The sequence below is a fragment of the Cheilinus undulatus genome, linkage group 11 (assembly GCF_018320785.1).
Source record: "Cheilinus undulatus linkage group 11, ASM1832078v1, whole genome shotgun sequence".
NCBI lineage: Eukaryota > Metazoa > Chordata > Actinopteri > Labriformes > Labridae > Cheilinus > Cheilinus undulatus.
The window spans coordinates 48138123-48156244 of NC_054875.1; the positions used below are offsets into that span (position 1 = coordinate 48138123).

An 18122-nucleotide genomic window follows, 5' to 3' on the forward strand; every position below is an offset into this window, starting at 1 on the left:
CAGCAATCTGTAAAGATTATAAATAACAGACTGAAACATTGTTCACCCTGCCAGTTTTATTGTTTTACTATAATTTAAAATTTCTCATCCATTCATGATTTGATTCTGGTCTCAGAAATGTTGTACCCTGTATTTTTAAGACAGTAACTTGCTTTTTTTAAGAGAGACATTAAACTTTGACAAGCCAGTACAGCCTTGTCCTGTGAGTTTTGTGCATGTGCAAAAGAAGTTGTATCTGTAAATCTACAATTTACATTTTATTTGGACCAGATGAACCCCCACTAGGGACTCAAATCTCAGGGAACCCCTTGGATTTTGCAGAATTTTCCAAAATTGGTATCAATCCCCTCATTTTCTCATTACAAAAAATTTGTGCTAAGATTAATGGCTCTACCGATGTTTTAAGACTCTGGGGGGGAAAACTTCCTGTTTCATGGCGAACAAAATATTCGCTTTGGGTGTATTTTTTATGTGACTTAAGCTTACTAGAACCCACTGGCAGTTATAAAAAGTATAAAACAACTACAACTTTCATTTCTCTACTTCCCACTAACAAACCGATCATTGCATTAAAAACTACAGATTTATATCACGTTTGCAGGAGTTACAAGGTTTAATCAAATAAAGTAAGTCAACCATTAACACAACATTCATCAGTTCCAGCTCCTAAAGTTCTGTCTTATTTCTATATAAATATTTCTCACCCTGTTTTAACTTACACAGCTCAAGTATCATGCACATTCTCATTTTAAAAACGGTACAGATTTCCACTCAAAGAGAAAGTTGCAAAATCAAGTTTGGCTAACCTTCTGTTTACAGAAATTCAACACATTCGTAAATATCTTTTTCTATTTTTTATTTTATTTTTTAACGTACCAGGGCTGCGCTTGGAAACCTGATTTATACTTCTCTTCTTCCACCATCTCACCTTTTCTATCAAACTACATGTACTCAGAGTCAAATCTTCATAGCCTCAAACTTTCTACAACAAACTCCATCCCTCATCACTTAAGCACTCTTGACTCACTGCCCTTGACACTTCTTGCACCAACCATCTCAGCATCCTTTGCGTGGAGATTTCTAGAAGCACGCCCCATGGTTTAGCCGTAGATAGGATCCATGATCGTGGACGTCACAGCACAAACATGTCAGACAGAAACACAGCACACCTCAAACTCTTCACATAAACGGCAGAAACACGGCCAAAGCTTCACTCAGCGATCTGCAGGGATGGAAACAGCAGGTTAGAAGGCTTTTATTTTGAAATAAGAAAGTGCGTTAACAACCTCAGAGTCACTCACCAGGGCGACCTTAGTCACTTGTTCGCGGGTTCGAATCCTCAGCTTGTTGACGGTGGTCTCGGCGATGTCGGCTCTCTCCTCGGCGTCGTCTAGCTCGTGCTGGATTTTCCTGAATCGCACTGTGCTGCAGCTCACCTGCTCCTCCTGGTGGACAAACATAGGAACAACAGTGTTTACTGATTAGGAACCACAAATTGGACTCAAACCGGCTCTGCCAGCTTTGGGGGTCTCTTGTTGTTGGTCCCTACCACTTCCTGTCAAGATATACAACCCCAATTCCAAAAAAGTTGGGGCACATCTGCTGGTCTCATGCCTTTATCATCTGGTTTAGTTTAAGAGAGAGAAACTCACAGCGCTCTCTGCCTGCCTCTTGTAGCTCTTCACTTTGGTCTGAAGTTTCTCGATGAGCTCCTGCATCCTCAGCAGAGTCTTCCTGTCCTCCTCAGTCTGCAGGAACACACAAAGAGAACCTTTAGAGCCATGGAACCTGCCCCACAGCCGGGAGTTAATCAGGATCAGACCTGGTACATGAGCTCTTTGCATCTCCTCTCGTAGCGGCGGACTCCTTTCTGATACTCCTCGCTCTTCTTCTGCTCCACTATCAGCTCCGTCTGCAGCTCCCTCACCTGCACACCAACACTCATGTTTGAAACTTACCCCTCAGACATCCTGCTGATTTATTCAGTGACTCATTTTGCAGAAACATTCACTGACTCTGGTCTCCAGCTTGTGAAGTTGCTTCTTTCCTCCTTTCAGCGCCATCTGCTCCGTCTCGTCCAGTTTGATCTGCAGCTCTGCGACCAAAACAAACACAGTGAACATCTACGGACTCAGCAGGTAAGACTTAACAATAAGAAACACCAAAAACAGCAAAGTTACCAGCAGCTAGCTATGCATTTATTATGGCCCTTGTTATAAAGAGTTACCCAGTCTCCATGGTGTTGTTTCTACCTTTAACTGTGGCCTCCATGTTCTTCTTCATCCTCTCTAACATGTTACTGCTGTCCTGCTCCTTCTTCAGCTCCTCAGCCATCAGAGCCGCCTGCTCCCACAAAACAGGATCATCAGTGGAATACACAGATTTAAGGTATTTCCACTTCACTGCTTCCCCTCATGCTCTATATATTTATTTATTTTTTGGAGGGGGGGCAGTATGTTTACACAACTCCACTGTTTTATAGAAAAAAATACATTAAAAAGAAAAATAATTTAAGTAAAATACATATCACGGTGTATTTGATCATTATTATTATTATAAGGCCCTTAGATGGTTCAATGAGTAGCAGAAACATTGATTTTGATTTTTTTTTTTTTTTGACATGTCAGATTAAAGAAAAAATACACTCATGGTCCTAAGGACAAAAAATGTCCATTCCTAAAAACAGCTGTAATAATAATAATAATAATATATTTATTCCACTTTAAACAAGCCAGTCTTTTAAACTACTTCAGCCTGACATATACACATCAAACTTTTATTATATTTTGGGGATTTAAACCCTTTAAGAGCCAGTATGTTTGCATAACTCCACTTTTTTATTTAAAAAATAAAAATAATTTTCATGAAATACAATTCGAGGAGTATTTGATAATTATTATTATTGTCGGGCCCTGAGATGGTTCAGTGACTGGCAGAAACATTAATTTTGATACATTGTTATTTTTTCTACATGGTCAGATCTAAAAAAAAGTCACACTAACGGTCATAAAAGATAAAAATTGCCATCTTCCTAAAATCAGTTGTAAAAATATATATTTTCCCCACTTGAAACGACTCAATATTTTAAAACTACTTCAGCTTGAGAAATCCATATCAAATATTAATTATATTTTTGGGATCTTAACCCTTTAAAGGCCAGAAACTCCACTGTCTTTAAAAGAACAAAATCACAAAAACTCAAATAAAATACACACTCATCTTTTTTTCTTATAGACACACACCACACTTCAACATCAGCAGCGACACACACTAATCATTTCAGTAGCAAGGCACCCCTGCAGAAAACAGTGAAAAGTTTTGCGTAGCACCATCTGGTGGAAAAATATAAAAATCAAAAATTGAAAGCTAGTAGTCCAAAAGGAACAAATGTGCCGGTTTTTGTGTGGCTTAGCCATTTTAATCTAATTTAAGGTAATGAGATGACAATTCTACACGCTTTTTTAAATAAATATCCTCTGGAAAATTTGAGCTATATTCATTCTACGCAGCCAAAATGGCTTGAAAATAAAAACTGAATGGCACAAACTGTCCCTAGGATCTCCTAAGGTTTAATACAGTTGCAAAAGTTACTAAAGTTCTGTTTTCACTTTGCCACGATGGGAAATAGAGTGTAGATTAATAAGAGAGAAAATGTATTTAAACAACTGCAGCATCAGGCTGCAACATAACATTGAAAAAGTGAAAGGGGTCTAGTTTCTGAATGACCTGTACGTACCTTTGTGCTAAACATACAGTATCTAAATGTAGTAGTTACATTTTAAATTATAATGTTATGTCCTAGTTTGTGTAGTAATCGCTCCATGCTGCAGCAGCCTGTTTTGTTGCCATCAACGGTCATCAGTCTTCGTCCATGGGCACGGTAGACATTTCTGTGGTTGTCGCTGACTCCACCAATCAGAGACATCACCATCACAATCTAGGATTGTGGGCACTGAGGTATTTTAGGGTGATATCTTAAAAATTCTTGTTCCCTACAGAGGCATATTCCATCGTTTCACGCTCAGGTCGATAATGGTGAGTCTAACTTGGATATTTATGAAAATATGGCTAATAATCAAATCCACTATGGAGAAAATTAATGGGAATTTTACTTCCAGAACCACACTGTTGAGCTCTACAGCATAAAGTCATGTCTAACATTGCCTGGAGAGTTAAAGATGGTGATTGACAACATTGTAAGTCCCTTTATGCAGACGATGTGCTAATCTTATCCATACTCCGGTTATTGTTTTTAGTTTGTAACCTGATATTTCTTGATTTTTTTGTCCTTTAACAACTATTGAGTACTTCTAAAACCTTGCTTTGTCTTTTTCTATTGTTCCATTGTAGCCGACTGTCAGGATAGTTTTGAGGTCAGTAGAGGAAGTGTTCTGGACTTACATCGGTGATCGCCTTCTTGGCTTTCTCCCCGGCACTTTGACTCTCCTGCACTGCCTCGTCCACCTCCCCGCTCAGCAGAGACAGATCGGACTCCAGCTTCCTCTTCTGGTTCGCCAAACCTGCGTTCTACAACACGGACAGGAAAACAGATGACTGATAAGTATGTGAAGTTTTCATGGATTTAATCAGAGGGCTTGTCTTTACCTGAGTGGCGAGCAGGTTGGCTTTCTCCGACACCTCCACCAGCTCGTGTTCGGCCATCTTTCTGATACGGTCGGTTTGTTCCAGAACGCCACGAAGCTCCTCCTCCTCGGCCGTCATGAGAGAACAACGGCGCTCCAACAGGACAATCTGTTCTCTCAGCTGATTGGTTAAATGGACTTTATCTTCCAGCTCCACCTGCTGCTCTTTAACCTATCAGAGGGCACGAAGTGATGATGTCAGAGCAGGAAATGACAATATTCTTTATTTAGCAACATCAAAATAAACCGTCCTGGTCCAACTTCTGAAGGCGTGTTCTGTCTAATTCAGAAACATTGGAGGTTTTCCGGCATGAAGGCCTGTTTAAGGTCATGCCACAGTCAGATCTGCAGGTGCATCTCATAGTGACTGATGTTTATTTTAACCGTAAACCTCTATTGGAGGTAAATCGAGCGTACCTGTGTCTGCAGGTGTCTGATGACCCGCTGGTTCTCGGCCGCCTGCTTGTTGGCGTGTCCCAGCTGAATCTCCATCTCATTCAGGTCCGACTCCATCTTCTTCCTCAGGCGAACCGCCTCACTGCGACTACGAACCTCCGCCTCCAAACTGGCCTGCATGGTCTCCAGAGATCTCTGTTGGCTCCGCCTAGTGGACACCGTTAGTATTACTTCTGGACTACATTATTGATCATCTATACAAGGTCATCTTAATTTATCACTACACCCCTGAGATTTCATCGACTACATTTTCTACCTGAGGTTGTCAATTTCTTCATCCTTTTCTGCAATCTTGCGCTCGATCTCCATCCTCATCTGCTGCAGCTCCATCTGAAATCTCAGAATCTTGCTCTCCTCATGCTCCAGAGTACCCTGAGAGGAAGACACATGGCAGTTCGTAGGCATCGATGTCTGTTTGTATTTGGTCTTTGGAGTCTAAAGAAGACATGGTGTCTACCTCAGCTTCCTCCAGAGCTGCTCTGATGTCGCTCTTTTCCACATCCAGAATTTTCTTTGTTTTCTCCAGCTCATAGATGGTTTTACCACCAAGACTGATCTGGTCGGTCAGATCCAAAATCTCATCTGGAAGAGTTTGAAGAAAAACCCTGAGGTTAAAATCCAAAACTCACAATACAATAAAATACAAGATATGACCAAAATGATACCATACAATATAGCAGTGGTTCCCAAAGTGTGGGTCCTGAAGGGGGGGTTATGGAATGCTTTCCAAAATATCCGAACAATTTGATATGATTTAAAGTAGTATATTTTGTAAAAATATGTCAAAATGAGTTGAATTTAAAATGAAAATATAGTTTTTTGCTTATACATATATATATAAAATATACAAAAACTACCTAAAATGTACATTTGTACACAATGCTTTGTGGAACATCCTACGCTTTAACCACATCCAGGGAAGGTGGGGGTCCCTGGCCATTGAAGCTGTTATAACGGGGGTCGCAGGCTGAAAAGTTTGGGGACCTCTGAAATATTGTACAATACCATATGATACAATATGATATGAAATGATATGATTCAATACCATATGACCTATACGATACAATATGACACAATATAACACAGTACAGTATGACACAATACGGTACAATACGATGCGATACAATACGGTACAATATGATACGATACGATATGAAAGGGTAGGATATGATGCAATACGGTACAGTACGAAACAATATGATACAATATGGTATGATACGATACGATACGGTACGATTCAATGTGGTATGGTACGATATGGTACAATCTGATACGATACGAAACGGTACGGTGCGGTACGATGCAATACAAAACAAACGATAAGGTATGAAAGGATACAATGTGATATGGTATGGTGTAGGATGGTACAATACAAAACGATATGATACAAAAGGATACAATGCGATACGATACTATACGATGACAACATTATCACACCAGTCGCAATGATGAGATGATCACATTAAAGAAATATTGAAGGTGTCTGCCCCTTTAAGAAGATGTGGACCTAACCAAAAAAATTTGTTTTTTTTTGTTTTAAAGTGGTGAACATTTTTTGTCTGCTATTTACCCAAATTTCCTGATGGAGAGTCGCTAACTGCCTATGAGTGAGGGACCTCCTCTCTATGAGTGTCTTCTTACAGTCAGAAGCAGATCTAGAGCGAGGGAGAGCTTACCCTGCAGGTTCTTATTTTCCCGTTTAACAGTCTCCAGATGGTCCAGAGCCTCTTCATAACCGTTCTTCAGTTTAAAGAGCTCTGTGCTCAGATTACGAGACTCTTTCTGAGTCGCCTCCAGGTCCGTCTGACTCTCCTCAAACTTCAGCTTCCAGTCACCGAGCAACTGCAGAAAAAGACAGGCAAAACTAAAGCTCGATTCATCTACGAGGTCGATACATCCCTGACGTTCCTCATAGGTGGACACGCCCGCTGCTTCAGACTCACCTTGTCAAAGTTGCGTTGCTTCTTATCTAGAGCCAGAGCAGCAGCGTTGGATCGCTCCAGTTCAACCACCAAGTCTTCGATTTCTGTCTGCAGACCCAGTTTGGATTTTTCCAGGGAACAACACTTGGCCTGAGATGCCTCCACAGCTTCCTCTGTATTCTGAAGTTTGACAACCAACTTCTTCCTACAAACGGACACAACACCAAAAGTCGACTACAGCACCGTGGAAAAGATCTACAAGATCTGAAGATCCCAAAGTATGGAAAGTGTATAAGCTTTGATTATATCATCTTCAAAGGCAATGGAGGAAATGTTGGTGAAGCTACAGATGTTCGGGCCTTTTTCCCTCCATCATTGCCCAATGTAGGCCATAGATGGCAACTTTTGAAAAGTGTTGGCAACAGTAGGTCATAATTGGCAACTTTTGAAAAGTGTTGGCAACAGTAGGTCATAATTGGCAACTTTTGAAAAGTGTTGGCAAAGGTAGGCCATAGTTGGCAACTTTTGAAAAGTGTTGGCAACAGTAGGTCATAATTGGCAACTTTTGAAAAGTGTTGGCAACAGTAGGTCATAATTGGCAACTTTTGAAAAGTGTTGGCAAAGGTAGGCCATAGTTGGCCAGTTTGCTGCAAAAACAACTTTTAAACTGGTATTTTGACACAAATTTCAAGTTAAAGAAATAATGCAGCTTCTGCGATTTGAAAATTGCAGCAGGCCACATTGCGATTTAATCTCATTTGTGATCAATTGTCCAGCCCTACTTGGAACACTGGCGAACCTTTCCAGGAGTGGCTGGCCTACCAAAAGGACTCCTAGAGCACATGGATGACTCATCCAGGAGGTCCCAGAAGAACCCAGGACAACGTCTAAAGACCTGCTGGGCTCACTGACTCAGTTAAGGTCAGAGTTCATGATTCAACAATCAGAAAGAGACTGGGCAACAATGGCATCATGGGAATGTTCCAAGGCCAAAACCACTGCTGACCAAAAAGAGCACAAAGGCTCGTCTCACATGTGACTTAAAACATCCTGATAATCCCCAAGACTTTTGAACTGATGGCCGGACATTTCTGAAGGAGAATGTCGGCGATCAGCTCATGACCTCAAGCTCAAACACACTTGGGTTATGGAGCAGGACGATGATCCCAAACACACCAGCAAGTCCACCTCTGAATGGACTAAAGACTAAATGAAGGTTCTGGAGTAGTCTAGTCAAGGTCTGGACTTAGATCTGACTGAAATGCTGTGGCATGACCTTAAACAGGCCATTCATGCTGGAAAACCCTTCAATATGGCTGAATTAAAACAATTCTGCAAAGAAGAGTGGGACAACATTCCTCCACAGTGATGTGAAAGACTCACTGACAATTGTCGCAAATGCTTGCTGTCAGTTGTTGTTGCCAAGGATGGAACAACCAGTTATTAGGTTTAGGGGTCAATGACTTTTTCCATATAGGACCAGGTAGGTTTGAATGACTTTTTCCCTTAATATATGAAATCATAATTTAAAAACTGACTTTTGTATTTACCCAGGTTATCTTTGTTTAATATTAATATTAGTTTGATTATCTGAAACTGTGACAAATATGAAAAAAATAAAAAATCAGGAAGGGGCAAATACTTTATCACAACAATACAAATCTAAGTTTAATCCATGCAAGTGGAAAAATAAAGACTAAAGAGTTGTGGAAATCATTTACAGCTGGTAAAGGGAGTTTAGGACGGTTAGGACTGTGCCTCAAAAGGTTAAAGTCTTTGATGTGTGGAAGCCTCTGACAAAAATGCATCCGTCTGTTCTTTTTTCACTCATTTTGCAAAGATAGCTAGAAAATCTTTGTTTTCTTTGGGACTTCTGTATTTTTTGTGAATATTTTGGGCTTTTTGCTTTTATGTTGATAGGACAGCTGAAGTGGTACAGTCAGTGGTAGTAACCCAGAGTTTCGTACTTTGCTTCCTCCAGCTCCTCTATCCTCAGCACGGCGTCCGTCTCGTACTTGGTTCTCCACTGAACCACCTGGCTGTTTGCCTTAGACAGCGCCCTCTGCAGTTCAGCCTTGGCCTCCTGCTCTTCCTCCAGCTGCTCTTTCAGCAGACTGCAGTCATGACGGGACGACTGAATGGCGTGAGCCAGAGATACACGAGCCTGGAAACACAGATATTATCTACTTTATGTATGCTTTAGCCTCCAAAGCATAAAGAGTTGCCGTAATTGATCAGACTCTATCTTACTTTGCTTTCCTCTTCCAGACGTTTCTTCAGATCCTCCAAGTTTTGGGAAATCCCCGTCTTCGAGCGCTGGAGCTGACCGATCATAGAGTCCCGCTCCTCCAGACGGCGGCTATACTCGGCTAGATGAAGAAAAAGAGACAAAGGAAGAAGGTGAGACTTTAAACCTTGGCCCTGATCAGCATTATTTCATGTTTAACACATTTTATTTATTATGATTTATCTTAGATTGGCTGATCATTATAAAAACGTAATGTTTGTGTGTTTTACTAGTCTCTGTGACAGCTCGAGCTTTCTGAGCAGAAACTTCAGTCAGCTGTCTCAGCAGATCGTCTGCTTTACTCCGACTCTCATTCAGCTGGTCCTCAAAAACCCGGCACATCTTCTCCACAGCTCCCTTCACAAAGCAAAGGTTTGTTCAGTATACAGTATGTGGGTTAATAGTTTTGCATACAAAGCCTCTCTAGTGGAAACAGGTCCAACATTTTCCAGGGAAATTTTCTGTCTTTTAAGAAAAGACCCAGCCTTCCTGCCTGCTAGACTTTAAATCTTTGCATTGCTCCTTTACTTTCTCAGGCGGGTTCATCGGTTTTTACCTTCGATCTGGACAGCTGCTCCATGTTGGTCGCCAGGTCTTCGTTCTCCAGTCTGAACTCGGCCTTCTCCTTCTCCAGCTTCTGTTTGGTTCTCTGCAGAGCGTCGATCTGCTCGCTCAGCTCCGTCACCGTGTCTGAGTGCTTCTTCCTGAGGGTGGCGGTCGTCACCTCGTGGTGAAGCCCCGCCTCCTCCAGCTCCCGCCGCAGCTTCAAGAAGTCAGCCTCCCTCTTCCTGTGAGACATGGTGTTAAGACACTTCTTTACACAGTCAGGTAGTTGTTTTCATTCTAAATGTTTTATTTTTTAACCTCCTGAGACCTGAGCGGTTCTTTGAATGCATTTTTAATTTCTGCCTCTTATTTGGGACCAGAAGGACCCGATCGATTTGAAACCCAAGCCCCACCTTTGAACAGGAAGTAGTTTAGATCAAAAATGATGTCCAAAGTCTCTTGGTTCTCTGGTTCAGGCCAAGCATCAACCAAAATGTATACTAAAAGTTTTAAATTTTCCCTCCAAAATCCTCACAAATTCCCTAAAACTTCAGATATTCCCCAAACTTTATCACAAAGTCTGAACACCAATAATAATTTCCCCCAAAATTCATGCAAATTCCCCAAAGTGTCAAAGCAAATTTCCTCTCAAATGTCTAACCGTATTTCTACATATTTACAAAGACATTCTCCAAAATTGCACGAAAATGAGGGAAAATTCTCCCAAATATCCAAACAAATTTCCCTGAAAATTCCATGAAAATTCTTTCAAATGTTAAAGGATACTTTCACCCCATTTCTGGATAAAATTACCAAAAAAATACCAAAAAAGTAACATAATTTCCATCAAAATACCTAAAAAATTCAAAACAATCCACCAAAAAATACAAATAAAATTCCAAAGTATTATGGATATATTTCTCCAATTTTTGTGAAAATGCCTGATAATTTCCAAACAAATTCCCCCAAATATCCAAAAATAATTTCCCAAATACCCTTAAAAATGCTGTAATTTTCCAAACAAATTGCCCCTTCAAAATGCACATCAAATTCCCAAACATTAAAAGTACATTTCCCAAATTCCCATGAAAATACCAGGAAATTTTGAAGTCAGTTTCCCCACAATTTTCAAATGAAACCTTTTAAAAAACATAACTGCAAAATTTCCATAAAAAATTCAATCAAATTTACCAAAATATGCAAACAAATTTCCCAAATTACCAAAAAAAGCCAAAAACATGTAAAAGCAAATTTTCCCCAAAACCTTTTTAAAAAATAAAAACATAACCCCAAATATTTCCTCTAAAATACTAAAAGATCTCTAAAACATATTCAGACAAGTTACCTTTAACTTACATAAAAAATCTTAAAAGTTCAAAAGAAAAAAAAGCCAATCAGATTCCTGAAAACACAAATAATAGCCAGAAAATTCTAATTTTTTGAAACGGAAATGTTCATTAAACTTTCTCCTGAAATTTTAAAAAATCAAAATTTCTATAAAATTTTACAATTATACTTTTAGTATCTCATTTCATTCATTAGGTGTTTTTGGTAATTGATAATCCACTTGAGGCATTTTTATCATTATCAGATTGTATTCATAAGTTTTTTGGAGTAATTTATTGAGCAGATTGATTAGATAGAGGTATCATAAAAGTGTGTATCGAATATGTGACAACAGGCATTAAGGGGTTAAAAATACAGTTCCAAAATTTCTGAAGATTCAGAAGGAAATTTCCGCCAAAATGCGACTGAAACACTCCAAAATTTACAAACCTAATACAAACCTGATACAATCTGATACAAACCTAACCCCAAATATTTCCCCAAAATACAAAAAAAAAAAAAACAAGAAAAAAAAATCCAAATTCCAAAATAATCAGCGGCTTTCTGGCTCTTGACAGAAGAATTTATCGTTGCTACTGTAATGTCAATAATGACCTGTTGAGGGCGATCTGAGCGGCGGAGGCTCCTCCCGCCTCCTCCAGTTTCTCGCCGAGGTCCTCCAGCTCTCTGGTGATGTCATTCCTCTGGCGCTCAGCTTTGGTTCGCCACGCCCGCTCCGCCTCCAGCGCCTCCTCCAGCTCCTCGATACGAGTCTGAGAGAGCGAACACAACGACAGAATCCGTCATCAGCAGCACTGAGGGGAGGCGGGATCAGGACATGACGGCGGTTTTAGTTTTTAGATCAGTCGGACCCACCTGGAGCTCTTTCAACTTCTTGTGAAGCTGAGCGCTGATGCTCTGCTCATCCTCCAGTTTGGACTGGAACTGACCCAGCTCAAAGTCTTTCCTTTAAGGACGGATGAGGGATAAAAGGACACAGTTTATCATTAATGACCACTAGTGGCTCATGGTTTCAAAACAGTCCTCTTTCGTAGTTCATCTTAGTCTTGGAATTATCATTCTCTGGTTGTTTTCTGCATGCTACAAAACTTGGAAGTGGACTAAGAAGACGTGTGTATGTGATAGAATGATGGGACTGTCTTAGTGAGAGCAAAGCTAATGTCTCCCCTAAGAGACTCCTCGATGTGTATTTCTTCATCTTACTTTTTCAGTCTCTCCTCCAGACCTTCCTTCTGGCCCTCCAGATCCTTCACCGAGTCCATGGACAGTTTCAGATCTCCCTCCAGCTTTCGTTTGGTTCGTTCCATTTCGACTCGTGCCTTCTTCTCCAGCTCCAGTGAGCTCTCTACCTGCAGGGATGAAGGAAGAGACTGTTAGGAACCAGAATCGTGTGGTCATTATGAGGCTCCAAAGGTCTTCTGGTTGGCCCGGTTGTTTTTACTGATGAGGGTTTTGGTGTTTTTTGGGTTTCCTTTCTGTGGATTGGTCAGGTTTATCAGTAAAGATTCAAGAGTCCTCCAAATCAGTGATACTCAACCCGTGGCTCTGGAGCCTCATGTGGCTCTTTTGTGATTTTCTGATTGTTTTTGCCATTTTTTTCCAATTTTTGCCACTTAAATCCCATTTTTGCCTGTCAAAGCTACCTTTTGCCATTAAATACCATTTTTTTCCTTCTTTTTTCCATTTTTTGCCACTTTTTCCAATGTTTGCCCATTTAAGCTACCTTTTGTCATTAAATGCCACTTTTTCCCTCCTTTTTTCCTATTTTTGCCACTTATATCCCATTTTTACCCAGTAAAGCTACCTTTTGTCATTAAATACCACTTTTTTCCAACTTTTTCCCCCCATTTTTGCCACTTTCATCCCATTTTTGCAACTTTTATCGAATTTTTACCCATATAAGCTACCTTTTGCCATTAAATACCACTTTTTCCCTCCTTTTTTGCCTATTTATGCCACTTATATCCCATTTTTACCCATATAAGCTTTTGCCATTACATACCATTTTTTCCCCTCCTTTTTTGCCTATTTTTGCCACTTTTTCAATTTTTTGCCCCTTATATCCCATTGTTGCCCGTTAAAGCTACCTTTTGCCATTAAATACCACTTTTTTCCTACCTTTTTTCCTTTTTTTTGCCCTTTTCTTTCCAATGTTTACCCATTTAAGCTACCTTTTGCCATTAAATGCCACTTTTTTCCCCACTTTTTTGCAACTTTTAACCCATTTGTGTTACCAATTTTATCAATTTTTTGCCCTTTTTCTCAGTTTTTTCTCTCCATTTTCACCCACCTAATTTACCTTTTGTCACTGAATACCACTTTGAATACCATTTGCTACTTTCTGACCCTTTTTCTTCCCCATTTTCACCCATTTTTGTTGCTTTTTGACTATTTTTGCCACCTTTAACCCATTGTTATTGCTACTTCAAGCTGTTTTTGCCACTTTTCAACCCTTAGATTGTGGCTTTTGCAAAGGTATTTTTCAACAATTTGGCTCTTTGGTTGAGTAAGATTGAGTAACACTGCTCTAAATGGATTACGTCCTTTTGATTTTAGGTTCCTTTTTGGCTTTATAGTTGTCTTTGACCATGTACATATTATCATTTAACATTAAAAGGCATTTAAATAGTCCTTTTGGCCATATAGGAGGTTTTAGAGGTTCAAGTATAGTGCCTATACAAAGTATTCCCCCCTTGGATGTTTTACTCTTCGCTCATGCTTTGGCTCAGTGTCTTCCTGTAAAATAAATCTTCTCTCACAGACTGAATAAGATTGTCCTCCAGGATTGTGCTGCTTTCATTTTACCCTCTACTTTTAAAAGCCTTCCAGGGCCGGCTGCCTAGAAGCATCCCCACAGCATGATGCTGCCACCACTGTGCTCCACAGTGGGGATGGTGTGTTTGTGGTGATGTCAGTGTTTGGTGGCTTGTCTGATGTCCAAAAAACTCCATTTTCGGCTCGTCAGACTAAAAACTTTCTTTCTTTTTCTTCATTAGGTCAAAAAAGCCAAATAATATTGACCATGGTTGATTTATGAAATCAAAAAAAGGGTAAAACATCCAAGGGCTTGAATACTTTTTATAGGCACTGTATCAAATATTTGATATTTAAGATCTAATTTGTTGCAACATGCCTAAAATGGGTTGAACCATCTGACAGGTGGGGACATGTAAGTAGACGGCTAAGACAAACCAGACAAAACTCAAAGGCAGCTCTTGGAGTCTTACGTTGTCCACTTGTTGCTCCAGCCGAGTCTTGGCCTTGGCCAGCATGTTGACTTTGTCGACCTGAACCTGGAGATCGTTCAGAGCCTGCTGATGAGCTTCCTGCAGGGCTCCTTTCTCTCTGGTGAGAGAGGCGATGGATTCATCCAGAACGCACATCTCCTGGGACAAATTCTTCACCTGGATGGAAAGAATTAAACATTAACCAATCAGCTCCACCCCTTGACAAAATATAAAATCCAGGAGACCCTGCTGATATCTGTGGTCGTACTTTGTTCTCCACTCCGTGGCGTTCCTTCTCCACCTTCGCCAGAGTCATCTCCAGGTCGTCCACGTCTTTCTTCAGGGCAGTAACCTCGTCTTCCAGCTGACGTTTCTTGGACGCCAGGTTGGCGCTGACCTCCTCCTCGTCCTCCAGACGCTCCTGCATCTCCTTCAGCTTTGACTCCAGAGAGATTTTGGACTGAATCAGCTGGTTGCAGCGGTCCTCTGCATCTGTCAGATTGTCCTGCTCCTGAAAGGTACACAGGGACCAAAAACAGTGGGTTTACCTTGGGAAATTACTGGTCACCTGGAGATTGACTGATAAAAGTAGCTAAACTCTGTTGATATTGATCAATGACAATTGGTGTATAAGGTCATATAAACCAATCAATTCAAGTTGAAACTGCAGATGACTGTATAACATAGTCAGCTCAGGCATGGGATTATATGCCAGTTTGGCACTTGCCACATCAGCCTCGGTCCTGTACTGCTCTGGCCTTATGATGGCCACCGTCCAGGCCCTCTCAAGGCCCATGCCTCCTCTCTTCAGGTGTCCTCCCAGCTGACCCCTCCACTGTGCTTGTGGCTGGACCCAAGGTCTGGCCCAACCCAACGGGTCCTGGGACCCAAGTATGTGGCGAGCTGGATTGGGGGCCCGTTGAGGAGCCTCTGCCTCTCCTGTATCCAGAAGCTGACCATTCCTATCCCTGCTCTCCTAAGCATGTCAGAATTAGACTTTCAGTCTTTCCAATGATACCCAAAATGCCCCACGGAGAAGTCATCACAAAGAAGTCCAGCTGCTGATCTCTGGCCATCAGTCAACGTCCAGGCCTCACAAGAGTACAGGAAGACCAGGAGGATCAAGGACTAAGGACTGTGAGTATCTATCTGTGAGCAAGTCCAAGTTTGTGGTCAAATACCTGGATCTTTGTTTTGACCCTGAAGGCGTGCATTCCCAACGCTTCAGCCTCCTCATTCACAAAATAAAGAGCCCCCACAGGGTTCACAGCATCATCAGCAAAGTCCAGATCAAAGATCTAAATATCATCAAATGACACTCCACATTTTGCAACCTCTGTTACCTGCCCCATTATCCAGTCCATACAGGTACTGATGAGCGTATGAGCTAAGACACCCCTGCCTTGCCCCAGAATCAACTGGGAAGAAGTTGGAGGTGGAGCCACCAGGACTCGAGGCACTCTCTGGACCAGAACATAGGGCAGACAACAGCTGGGTCCTATGGAGCTCCAGGATCCTAGAGAGGGCATCTTTACTCATCGAGCCAAACATCTTTCGGAAGTCAACATAGGCTGCAAGCAACCCTCGACTGAATTCCTGAGAGCTCTCAGTGAGGAAAAGTGTAATACCCCTGTAGTTGTTATACTCTCGCCCATCACCCTTTCCAACAATGCCCCTCTTTCAGTCAAGAGTACCTTGATGCAGACAAGATGGCCGACATACATCCAATCCATACCGGAAGTCTCAACCGGAAGTCCATATGTCTAAGGTTAGTCTTAGGCATTAAAACCCGAGTGGTTAGGTTCAGGGTAAGGCAGTGGAGAAGGTGGTATATTTGAGATCCAGCACCAAGGGTTAGGCTTAGGCACGAAAAAGACTGACAAACACTGGCAGCTGAGTCCAACATGAAGAAGAAACCTCTGCTTGGGACTTCCGGCATGGGTTGGATGTATAGCGATGCACATGTCGGCCATTTTGACTGCAGTTGGGTCCCTCTCCTTTCAGTCAGTAGGGATGATGCCTGTTCTCCATATGGAGCAGATTAGAGCTTGCAACTACAGGAGGGACATTTAACCACCTCATGTTTTCCCTTCCTTCAGCTTGTTCACCATCTGTCCTCGACAGTTGGTGGAGGGGTCCCCCGCTGGACAGGAATTACCTGTGCCCAGGAAGCCCTTGACCATCTCAAACAAGCCAACCCTGGCCTCTGCTTCCTTCTGCATTGGCCTTGCAGCCTCAGCCCAGTTCACTTTTTCCATCAGGTCTTGCCCTGTGACCCGCTTCAGTGATATCAATGGTTACCTCAGAGATGAGCCCCCCCCCAGTAACCTCTAGATGCATTCTCTGACAGCATCCAGGCTACCGGACCTGAAGTCTGCCCAGAAACTCAGGATCTAGAGAGGCATCTGTTGTTCCAAGAATGGTCTCAAGCCAAGCTGCATACGCCTGTGCAACGTCTGGCTCCCAAGACGACTGACATCCAGTCTGTTTTGACCAGAGTCAGCCTCCCTGGGGTCACAATTTCAGGGGTGCAACCAGAAGCTGATGGTCACTACTAAAGCACCGTTCAGTCCTGAAAACCCTGCAGTCCCTTGAGTAGCCTCCAGCGTCAGCCTACAAATGCATGTCCACGGCATTTCACTGCTTTGCAAATTAGCAACAAGTCGTACTGGGTCTTAAGCACAGACATAAATCAGCACCTGTGGATATGTGTGCACGCAAACATCCACTAAAAGATACAGTTTGCACACTCATTCCAGGTGTACGTTTGTTTTTAAGGACTTAAAGTGAGATTTCTTCTCTGGTTTGACTTACAGCTTGGAGCTGCAGACTCAGATCATTTTTCTCCTGAACCAAAACCACCTGCCGTTCCTCCACCTCCAAACGCTTAGCCTCCGACCTGACGGAGAAACAACAAACCAAAGTGACAGAAGATTAAAAACCGAGCAGGACTGGATCTGAATTTATTCGTCGAAACCCTTAAACATCACGGTGAACTGGTACAAACGGACCTTTCAAAAGCCTCCTTTAACTTTTTGAACTCTTCATGGAGGGCAGCCAGCTCCTTCTCCACCTGGGCGCTCCTGAGCAGGGGGCGGAGCTTATAGAACAGCATCATCCAGGGCCAAGTCCTCACGGAGAAGAAGGCTCGGAGGTTGAACTGGATCACCGTGATGGCATCTCTGAGAGGAAGAAATGCAACGACCATGTTAGTTTACCGTCACTCCGAGGGTTCTAAATGTTCGTCTTTGTTTGTAAAGGGATCATCACGCCGACCTCCGCAGCATCATCTTCTCTCTCTCCATCCTCATCAGTTTCCCTCGGGCCATGGCCTGGACAATGGTGAGGATCTGAGAGAGACGAGCGTCCCTCATGTCCTCCAGCAGGCCCAGCAGACCAGCCTTAAAAAACACCTGGAAGGAAGAGGACAAAGATATCGAACATGGTTGGATCGACTCTCTAAATCAGTGGTTCTCAACCTTGTTAGCTTGTGACCCCCAAAATAAAGGAGCCAGAGACTGGGGACCCCCACTATACCCTGAGGTGGTTAACCACAGCCATGCACAATTAAGAATAGTCATGTGGAGACAAAGCCGTGCATAAGGGGGGGCTTTCTCTGACCCATTCAAACTTGGGGCCCATGTTGAAGTTATGTTGTGATATCTATACATCTAACCTGAATAATAACCACTCT

At 42.0% G+C, this 18122-nt stretch overlaps 1 protein-coding gene across 1 annotated transcript in view; it reads right to left on the bottom strand.

Moving 5' to 3' along the window:
- Positions 1-672: 672 nt before the first annotated feature.
- Positions 673-18122, bottom strand: part of LOC121518188 (myosin-7B-like) — a 40134-nt gene continuing 22684 nt past the window's right edge. Inside the window, exons 22-46 of the mRNA XM_041800439.1 lie at positions 17705-17841; positions 17440-17610; positions 17243-17327; positions 14697-14939; positions 14429-14605; positions 12405-12550; positions 12057-12147; positions 11796-11953; positions 9865-10096; positions 9539-9665; positions 9272-9390; positions 8989-9185; positions 7043-7226; positions 6776-6941; positions 5557-5681; positions 5356-5471; positions 5061-5247; positions 4606-4815; positions 4402-4527; positions 2253-2343; positions 2016-2095; positions 1823-1927; positions 1653-1748; positions 1302-1445; positions 673-1222 (exon numbers count right to left, since the gene is read on the bottom strand). Of these exons, the coding sequence (XP_041656373.1) occupies positions 1211-1222; positions 1302-1445; positions 1653-1748; positions 1823-1927; positions 2016-2095; positions 2253-2343; positions 4402-4527; positions 4606-4815; positions 5061-5247; positions 5356-5471; positions 5557-5681; positions 6776-6941; positions 7043-7226; positions 8989-9185; positions 9272-9390; positions 9539-9665; positions 9865-10096; positions 11796-11953; positions 12057-12147; positions 12405-12550; positions 14429-14605; positions 14697-14939; positions 17243-17327; positions 17440-17610; positions 17705-17841 (3525 nt within the window). The 3' untranslated portion in view covers positions 673-1210. The remainder of the gene's footprint in view (positions 1223-1301; positions 1446-1652; positions 1749-1822; positions 1928-2015; positions 2096-2252; positions 2344-4401; positions 4528-4605; positions 4816-5060; positions 5248-5355; positions 5472-5556; positions 5682-6775; positions 6942-7042; positions 7227-8988; positions 9186-9271; positions 9391-9538; positions 9666-9864; positions 10097-11795; positions 11954-12056; positions 12148-12404; positions 12551-14428; positions 14606-14696; positions 14940-17242; positions 17328-17439; positions 17611-17704; positions 17842-18122) is intronic.